Raw genomic sequence first — 10,412 nt, forward strand, 5'->3', positions numbered from 1 at the left:
TGTGAAATAAAAGCGGAAAAATAATACCCGAAATTGATAACGGAGTTCAGCCAATTGTGCTTACGTCTCCGGACTGCTGCAGATCTTTTACTAAGAGAGAAAATTTACAGGTGTTTATAAAACACTCACTACTCACAAGAAAACTCTCTAGTATTGGGAGAAATAAATGATTTTTGGGATTTTGGAATGATTTTGAAGCTAAATGAGCTAGGGTATTTATAGTTGAGACTTAGGGACTAATCTTTGAAAATACCCTAAAGTGCAATGACTAAAGTGAATTTACCCATTCCTATTTTCAACAAACATCTATCAAACTATTTTTCAAAGAAACATTTACCAAACTTTGAAAACCATTTTCAAAGAAACATTTACCAAACTTTGAAAACCAATTTTTCAAAGTTGGTTACCAAACTTGAAAACCATTTTAATACTTTCAACACATTATTGAATTCATTCATCTGCATACAATTCCAGGACAAGCCAACAATTGAGAGATAAACACAACACAGTTTGGTCTAAACAAATTGTGGTTTTTGAATCAAATATTGAAACATACCCAACTGGGTACAACGGCGGAAGAGTGATCCAGACCAATGTGTGACACATGTTTAACTTCTGTCGGGTGCCCAATTTCGATCTCTCGCTCTTTCACAACTAGAATCACAAATACCCCAAGAAAAAGAGAAAACATGCTCAAATGACATTCATATTAATTAATGTATGTCAAAGAAAGACAGAAAAGGGTCTCACCAAAGATTTTGGGAAATGTATTTGAAACCTTTGTAGATGCCTTTGATCTTGCCGGCCATGATGTCGGATTCGGAACCCAACGGAACAGCCGTTCGAAACAGTGAAGGGATGTTGAAGGTACCAATTTGGAGGGGAATTTACATGTGACAAGTATAGGTGCAAGATTTAAGACGGACGCATTGATACAAGGTTTCATGCTTCATATTGCCTACTATCACTTCTGATTAAGGGCACTCGAGAAAACATGCAATACATGGGAACTCCTAATTAAACAGAGAGAAAGGGGGGGAACCCTTTCTTGAGAAACAAACAAGGGAAGAAAATAGTATTTTTAGAGTTTGAGTTGATATCTCTATAAAATTTGTAGAGGATCAATCCAAGATTAAGAGGAAAAATATGTATTTATGGTAGTTGTGGAAAAAAAATTGGTTGTCCTCCCTATTCTAAGGCTTCACCTTAACTAATTTAGATCGATCCGCTACACACCTGATTTTGGTGGGTGAATTTCTTAACCGGAATTTTCTGCACACACTCGAACTCGAACTCAAGAACTTTAGGAATAATGAGGCATTGCAATCAAGTGAATAAGATCTATAAGAAGGTGAAGAGGAAGAGGAGCATGCTGGTGTCACATTGAGTAAAGAACAAGAATAAGATACTAAAATATCAAAGTCAAGTAAATTATTATTTTCATCCATAACAAGAAAATAATTAGATTCCTTTACAAGCTTAACAGAATCCAGTCATAGTATATAACTTTACCAACCGAATACAATACAACTTTTTATGTTACTTAGTAATTCTAATTTTTGTTGAGATTAATTCCAAGATTCTTTGGTCTTCATGGATATCTTAAATATGAAGAAGAAATAACCATGCATGCATGATGACGTCTATATTTCGAAGGATGTTGCCTTCGTCTTCGATAATCGTCGTCGAGATTTCGTGGAAGAAGACTCGGAAAAGGAAGTGCTCTTCTTTCTCCTTCTTCGTTTCATCGTAACACTCGGAAGATCGGTGCAAGACCGGATTCTCTTCATCTCTGTTGCTGTTTCTGACTCCATCGATTGATCAATACCATGAGAGGGCCGTGTTGAAAGAGTTATCGGATGAGAAACCCTGGTCTTGCCGTCGGTTGATTTTGCAGTTCTGTCGGTACCAATCTTGAATTCATCCATCTGTATTAAATTTCAGGAAGGTTTAACAATTAAGAGATGAACACAACACAGTTTGGTCTACACAAATTGTGGTTTTTGAACCAAAATATTGAACATACCCAACTGGGAGCAATGGTGGAAGGGTGATCACAGCCGAAGTGTGCCACATGTTTAACATCTGTCGGGTTCCCAATTTCCATCTCTCGCTCCTTTGCAGCTACAAACGAAAGTAACCCAGAGAAACCATGTTCAAATACAATGCATTCATATTGATTGTGTGTTTAAAGAGGGACGAAAAGAGCATTACCAAAGATGTGGGAAATGGACTTGAAACCTTTGTAGATGCCTTTGATCTTGCAAGACATGATGTTGTTAGCAATCACTTTTGATGAATGATCGACAAAGCATGCGAACGGAGGATTCTTTCTCGAGAAACAAACAAGGGAAACAGAAAAGGAAAGTTGGAAGTTTGATGAAGAGAGGCGTTGTATGGAGGATATAAGAAGGAAGAGAGAAGGGTTAGTTTTGATTAAGAAACCACAAGATTTGTGAACAATTATTTGTTGTGGGATAGTGATTGAATAATACATAATTTTGTTTAGTTTTAACTTAAACAACCGTAGGTTTTACCCATCAAAATGTCAATGTTAAAGGAAAAAAAAAACCAAGAATTATTTTGCTAGGATAGTAACTTGTTTTTTGTTAAACTACAAATATTAACATTTTTATTTTAAAATAAATAAATATTACGATGTGTTAAAATCAAGAGAAAATTAAAATAAAATATATATAAGTTAAAATTTAATTCACTAATAATACATGATTTCATGAATCTTTAATGAATCAAATAAAAATACAACATTGAATACTAAATCCTAAACTATTAGGGTGTTATTTTGATTAAAAATTATTGTTATAGTTTGAATAAGATTATATTCATATTTATTTGTTTATTTTTAAATATTCATGGATGATTCTTGTACATTTACTTATTTTTTAAAATGTTAATGTTCGATTCATTTAGTGTGTAAATACCCATTTAAGATTCACAAACAAATTCATTTATATGTTCGCCAATATGTCCGATTTACCATTCATCAAACCCATTCATCAAACATGTATAAACATGTTCATTTATATGGTTCAAGTATCCAACCAACACTCCTTTTATCCTTTATTTGCAATCCCAACAAAATATGAAACTATACCATCAGTCCTTAAATTCTTTATGCTTCACAATTTGAACTCCAAAATTCATCTTGTATTCAATTTAATCCCTACATTCATCAATATTTAAAATGTAAAAAAAATAAAAAGAAAAAGAGCACGAGGAAAACAATATTATAAACGAGCCGATAAACAAACTTCCAATATAGCTTGTCCATGAACATAAACGAATTGAACAAACATTTGCTTGTGTTCGTTCATTTATTAAATTCCATAAAAACTTGGTTCATACTTAATTATTTAACTTAATGAACAAATGTTATTTGAACAATTTACAAACAGTTGATTGAATGTTATATTTATTTACACCCGTAACTACGATATAGCTGCATAGATAACAACTCTCCTTCATCCTTTGTGAGATGTGAGAGAAGACCATGGGAGTTGGAACTGAATTTGTTCCTTGCATACCAACCCTCTCAAGCAAACCTCTTGAGCAAACTAATGGCGATTCAACTGGAATCCTTCACCAATTCCGAAGAAATATTTGGAGTTAACTCAAATCTTTAAGAAAGAATTGAGAATCATACTTTTGAAAATTTAGACACAATATGAATAGTAACCCCAAACAAACAATTAGATGGGGAATGGAATTATAATCTGCAAATTTATATCAAAATAACCTAAACCACTTAAACAGTTTGCTGACACATATTCTGGTTCCATGGAATATTGCACCCTGCGGCTACACGGAGCATAAGCCATAAGAAGGGGGGGAAAGGCCTTCAAAGTCGGTATGTAGTCATTTGGAAGAATGGACATCACAAAACAGAGGTTTACCTCTCCAAATGTGGCTATTGATAATCAAAAGCCTCAGGCTTCACATGCGACTGAGATGACAAGAGTATTACTCGGCAAACTTAGCCGTAGTAAACAACTCCTAAGAAGAGTCAGGGCAGGTAAAATGTGTCAAATGGCATGACTAAACCGAGCCATTGAAGCATAGTCCAGGGGATCATGAAACTCAGTACTAACAAACAGCTGTTGGTCCTGATACTCGGCAGCAATGTCAAAGGGCTACCTGCCCTTTGACATAATTAACTTTTCCAAACCTAAACTATTCCTCTCATAGTCAACATCGCTACTTGCAGCTCAAAATATGAAATCCTACAAAATATTTTCCAATCCATGCTTTAATAGAAAAATAACATCAGTAACGAGAGAACAGAATGTACTAAGAATTTAAGATTATTGAGCACAAAAGAAGACATGGATAAATAGATAGTAAGGGCAGCAAATCTAATCCTCCATAAAGATTACACCTGATGCATAGACTGAGAGAACTGACATCATAAGGCTAACGATAGAGATCAAACTTAAACATGTAAAACAAAGAATCCCTGAGAAATTTAGAAACCATGTGCAGCAGAAAAATAACAGCGATAACTCGACGGAACACCAGAAAAACAGATTGACAAAAGAAGACATGAATAAATAGATAATAAGGACAGCAAATCTAATCCTCTATAAAGATTATACCTGATGCGCATAAGCTTTCATGCATAAAGTGAAAGAACTGCATCACACGGCTAACGATAAAGATCAAACCTAAACTTGTAAAACAAAGAATCTTCACTAAATTTAGAAACCTGCAGAGACAAGTAACAGATAGAACTCGACAGAACACTATGATGAACATCAGAAAATCTTATAGCAAATGTATTTTTTTCATGCAAAGATGTGAGCTTATAACAAAGTAACATTATAAAATTGATATCAAATTCTCAACTAAATTCTCCAAATATCGAAACTGTAGTTCGAATTATAGCAGCCTAGGAAACAAAAAAGGCATTGCCTTTAATTCCAACTGGTTGACCAGAAACCATGAATCCCATGTCCAGTCTTCCAATTGTCCAAGAAAATCACTTTCTGCACCGCCCAAAAGGAAACAAAAATCGCAAAACGCATCGCCACACGCTTGGCTTTCGTGTTCTTAACATAAACAAGCAAATGGGTGACGGAAGCAAGCAACAATCCCACAATTGCATATAGAAAACCCACCACGAACCCTTCCGCTCCGAGCTACATCCCCGATCCTTGGTAAAAGAAAATCAGTTTGTTCGGGTCGTTTCTATCCAGCAGAAACATCGGCATTTTCCTAATTATATTATGCATTGCACCTGAAACACTGAAAAATACACAAAAACGGCGCCGGTAAGCCAGTTCTTGGGATCGTGTAAGAACGTTTCGCCGGTGAAGATCTTTTCAGTGACGAACGGAGCAGAGATCAACAAAAGGGCAAGGATGGGACCCATTGGCGTTTTCGAGAGAATGGGAGGACGATGGAGGGGACCCACGGTGAGTTTAGTTCTCGACTAGACGAACTCGGCCATGGACTCAGACAATCGAGAGAAATCGCCCTGGTCCATCTGCACGGAGTCATCCTTCAACGATTTGGCGTGGGGTCCACGAGAAGGATGTGGGGGAGGGAGTTGACGCCGAAGAGGTGGAAAGAGGATTGGGATTCGCGGAACTCGATGTCGGCGAAGAAGAGGTTAGTGTTGGAGTTGTTGTGGTTGGTGATGAAGGAAGAGGAGCGAGGGCGAACTCTCGGCGGAGTTAGGGGAGATGGAGTTCGAATTTGTCGTGGAGTTGGGTGGCGTCGAAGAATATGAAGAGGGAGTATGGGCGAGGGGTTTTGGGGGAAGTTAGGAATTTGGCAATGGTTCGCTCGTCTAAGTGGATGACTCCCGATTTGGATTTGGACTGAAGAGCCAGGAGATCGGCTACGAGTTCCGATTCCGATTCCGATTCCGATTCGGCAGTGGGAATTGAAACGAAGAGAAAAATGTTAAACTGGAAAGCAATAAGAGATAAGTTGGAGTGAGACAGATCGCCATTGCTAGGCTTTGGGATTGGGGGATTTGGCGATAAAGAACTAGAGTTTTCGTTTTCAGACTGGCTGGACAAGAAGACGTTGACTTGACTTCCTTGACCTTCAGTTTTGTAAAACGACGTTGCTAGACATGCTTGGGTGAAGCACAAAAACAATGGAATAATCCTGACAGCTGTGGGATTTGAACCCACGCCCTTTCGGACCAGAGCCTAAATCTGGCGCCTTAGACCACTCGGCCAAACTGTCATCGATGACCTTTTCGTAAAATACTTTTATTTTACTTGTAAATTACTTGGCCTCTTCTTCTGCTTCCTTCTTCCCATTGCTCACAATAAACGAACGAACAGGATTGTTTGAATTAGTAACTGAACTTGTTTAGTTTACTTCATTTAACCGAGCCAAAAATCACAGTAAAAAAAGGCTTGTTGATTCTGAAATTTAAACACGGACTTGATTGATTTTAAAGACATGGTTGCATGAATCGATTAAGTTATAGTTTTGTTGATATACTTAACATTAATCTATACGTACGATCATAGGCATGATCTGGCATGTTTAAAAGAAGGTTATGGAGTGATGAAGATGAAGTTGTAACTGGTAATACAATTTGATTGACTGAAAACTAGTTTCTGGTTCAAAAACTCGATTCGAATCCATGATCTTAATCTGTTTCTATCTGTTAGTATAGGTTGCGAGTTTCAAACCAAGCAAAGATACAGATTCAGGTGGTTAGCATGAAAATGAAGCAGGTCGGTGGTGACTCCACCGGTGTTGTAACAGCTTACTATGTATGCTTTTTTCCCTTAATTTTATATGAGATATTTCGATTGTACTTTTGTATTCCATTGATTTAGTTTAAGCGTGTAGCAGGTATGTTCTGAGAATGTGGCCGAACCAGAACGAGATGACCTGGATTTTGAGTTCTTGAGGAATCAAATTGGATAACCGTATTGAATCCAGACAAAAGTGTACAAAATGGAGTCGGAGGCTGTGAAATGAGGCAAATGCTTTGGTTCGACCCCACGGAGTGAGAAGCCGATGCATTTGTTTTCGAGCATGTGGAACACAGAATATGGGCAACGAGAGGTGGCCTTGAGAAAATGTGTCCTCTTACAACCACTTCAGCATCAAGGGTTGTCAATGGGATGACCGTAGCCGGCCTGCGTATCAACCACCACCAAGAACTGGTAGGATCAGTATGAGGCTTGGCATCTATCTTATTCCCAGAATATGTATTATACTTGGGTGAAGAGAACTTGTCATTTCTGATTATCGCAAGGATTATGAACGAAGCCCCTGACGAGGAGAGATTAATTTTGATACGAGAGAAAGTTGGATTAGAGAGCAACATTAATAAAACAAAGATGCAGCCACTTTATGTTGTCATATTTTGAGAGTTCCTCTAGACTACAGGAAGTTCGATGGCTACCTGTTAGCTAACACAAGGGATTCTCAATATCCACCTCCTAATGATACATTTAGCTAAAATTGGTGATTCAACTGGCTGGAAAAGAAAAGGGAGGGGGGATTACATGAATATATAAAATGAAGAATAAGAAAGTGATTGAAAATGATGTGTAATTTCATACCTTTTTAAGATTCTCCTGGTATACATTAACTTTACTGAACTGTTGATAGGATAGCCGTCCAATGACATCAAGACTCAAGATACATCAAGAGAACAAAAAATCATCTCCTCTTTGAACCAGGATCACATCCTTTTTCTCTTGCGTTGAAGGAAAATAATTAGAGAAGAAACATGTGGTAGCTTACAAGGAGGAATAATGGCGGCTTACATAAGAAATAGGATATTGAGTATTGATCATGGCATTTTTCTCTAGATTATACGAGGACTAATGGGGGAAGGTAAAACATTCACTTGTTAATCCTTCATGTCAAAAGGAGTACGACTAATGATCGAATTCCAAACTAAGAACTTCAAATCTGATAACATAAGCATGATTGAAAGAGCCTGATTCAGATTTTGGTACGAGACCAATACTTGGGTGTTTGAAGAAATAGGAACGGAACAGGAAAGGTAAACACATAAAAGTTTAATCCTTTGATGTTCGATTCTACAAGAAACTAATGGAAATAGCTAAGATTCTATTAGAAGCTTATATCTTCTGGAAACTATGCAAAGATTGAACTGAATTAACATCACAGAACACAACACAAGCATACATAAGAGGAACAAGAGAAGATTAATCGAAGAAGATGCAACAAAATTAGATAAATATATAATTTTTATTTACTTGAAACCATTATATAGGATATATATAAAATAAAGATAAGACATACGTTTTATAGGGCTTACACAGAGCCAGATCATAATCATTGATAAATTCCAGAAACCCATAGTCATAGAGTTTAGAAACCACCACGAAGACGCAAGACAAGGTGAAGAGTGGATTCCTTTTGGATATTGTAATCAGCCAAAGTCCTTCCATCTTCCAATTGTTTCCCAGCGAAAATCAACCTCTGCTGGTCTGGGGAATCCCTTCTTTGTCCTGAATCTTCGCCTTGACATTATCAATCGTATCAGAACTCTCCACCTCCAGAGTAATGGTTTTCCCGGTCAAAGTTTTGACGAAGATCTGCATCCCGCCACGAAGCCTCAAAACCAAATGAAGGGTCGACTCCTTTGGATGTTGTAATCGGCCAAGGTACGACCGTCCTCGAGCTGTTTTCCGGCGAAGATGAGACGTTGCTGGTCCGGTGGGATCCCTTCCTTGTCTTGGATCTTGGCCTTGACGTTGTCGATGGTGTCGGAGCTCTCGACTTCCAAGGTGATTGTCTTGCCCGTCAGGGTTTTCACGAAGATCGCATGCCCCACGAAGACGGAGGACAGGTGGAGGGTCGACTCCTTCTGGATGTTATAGTCCGCCAAGGTACGGCCGTCCTCGAGTTGCTTCCCGGCGAAGATCAGCCTCTGCTGGTCTGGGGGGATTCCTTCCTTGTCTTGGATCTTGGCCTTGACGTTGTCGATGGTGTCGGAGCTCTCGACCTCCAAGGTGATGGTTTTGCCGGTAAGGGTTTTCACGAAGATTTGCATGCCTCCACGAAGACGGAGGACGAGGTGGAGGGTTGACTCCTTCTGGATGTTGTAGTCGGCCAAGGTACGGCCGTCCTCGAGCTGCTTTCCGGCAAAGATAAGACGCTGTTGGTCCGGAGGAATTCCTTCCTTGTCTTGGATCTTCGCCTTGACGTTATCAATGGTGTCGGAGCTCTCAACCTCGAGGGTGATTGTCTTGCCGGTCAGGGTCTTAACGAAGATCTGCATCTTGTTTGGTTGAAGAGAAAATAAACGATAAAATAGAATACTTTTGGGGTGAGAAAACAAGGGGGCTGAGGTATTAATTTATAGGAAAACTCCAGACGTATCAAACCATATAATGTTGACACGAACTAAGGTGACATATCGACGACCAATAGGCGTTAGGATTCGGAATTGGGTGATGACGATTGACAGAGTAAAGAGACTCGGCGCCGTTAGTCTTTCCGTTTTAACGGTGTTCGGTGAACGTCGTTATTTGACGGAAACCGTCCCATTGGAAAAATGACCCCTAGTTGTCAACTTGTCCGTCGCCGACAGAATTGATTTTTTTTTGGTATAAATGATAAATTTAATCTTTAAATTATATTACTTTATCAATTTGATCCCTTTTTTAATTACATATTGATAACACGTTGAAAAGATTCAATAATTAAAAATTAAATTTAGTGATTTAAGTTAAAGTAGATAAAAATCTATTTATCACTTAATGAATAATTTATACTAAATTTATTTTATTTCTACTAACGTTATAATATCACTTGAATTTTATTTATCTATTATTTTAATCACTTTTATTGTTTAATCATATACATAAAATATATAAAAATAAGATAAAAAGATCACACGTGAATATTTTTATCTGACACAAATCAATTTTTATCACGCAAGATATGAGGTAAAATCAGGATAATAATTCAAGCGGTAAATTATTTAGTTAAATAGATAATTTTTTTAAAATTTATTACAGTGAATGACGGACCTATCACATGAGGGGATGAATTTTAAAAAAATATTTTTTATTAGATCTTGTTGTAACGAGGGATGATAAGTTCGAAATCATGTAACAATTCATATATTGTTAATTAATTTCTGAGTTGCTCTATAAAAACTCTAATTATTTTTCTGAATCTTTCGACGAATTAGCCTAGATATGAGCCCATCTTTTAAAAATTTAATTTTCAGTATTAATAAAATTTATTTACTAAATTTATTAGATATTATTTATCTGAAATATTTTTAAATATTTATTATTGAACAATTATCCATATAAAACAAATTTTGATTATTATTAGTATATATTGTTTACTTAATACAATCCACAGGGTTGAAAGTGGAGAAAGAGGCGGAGGCTAGGGGCTATATTTGTAGTTATTCCATCTTTTTA

General features: G+C 37.1%; 1 protein-coding gene, 1 non-coding gene and 2 pseudogenes across 2 annotated transcripts; all 4 read right to left on the minus strand.

Moving 5' to 3' along the window:
* Window positions 1-1,643: 1,643 nt before the first annotated feature.
* LOC120151848 (CRIB domain-containing protein RIC10-like) lies at window positions 1,644-2,272 on the minus strand. The gene is made up of 3 exons (XM_039164178.1): window positions 2,215-2,272; window positions 2,027-2,124; window positions 1,644-1,928 (listed from the first exon to the last, which is right to left on the minus strand). The coding sequence occupies exons 1-3, from the start codon at window positions 2,270-2,272 to the stop codon at window positions 1,644-1,646; spliced, it is 441 nt and encodes a 146-aa protein (XP_039020109.1).
* A 2,498-nt stretch (window positions 2,273-4,770) lies between these two features.
* On the minus strand, window positions 4,771-7,321 carry LOC120151849 (annotated as a pseudogene).
* TRNAL-UAG lies at window positions 6,137-6,216 on the minus strand. Its single transcript has one exon. It is a non-coding gene; the product is annotated as a tRNA-Leu (tRNA).
* Window positions 7,322-8,316: 995 nt separating the features above from the next.
* LOC120151796 lies at window positions 8,317-9,302 on the minus strand (annotated as a pseudogene).
* Between the last annotated feature and the right edge of the window lie 1,110 nt (window positions 9,303-10,412).

This window comes from Hibiscus syriacus, unplaced genomic scaffold, assembly GCF_006381635.1.
Source record: "Hibiscus syriacus cultivar Baekdansim isolate YM2019G1 unplaced genomic scaffold, ASM638163v2 tig00111069_pilon, whole genome shotgun sequence".
Taxonomy (NCBI): Eukaryota; Viridiplantae; Streptophyta; class Magnoliopsida; order Malvales; family Malvaceae; genus Hibiscus; species Hibiscus syriacus.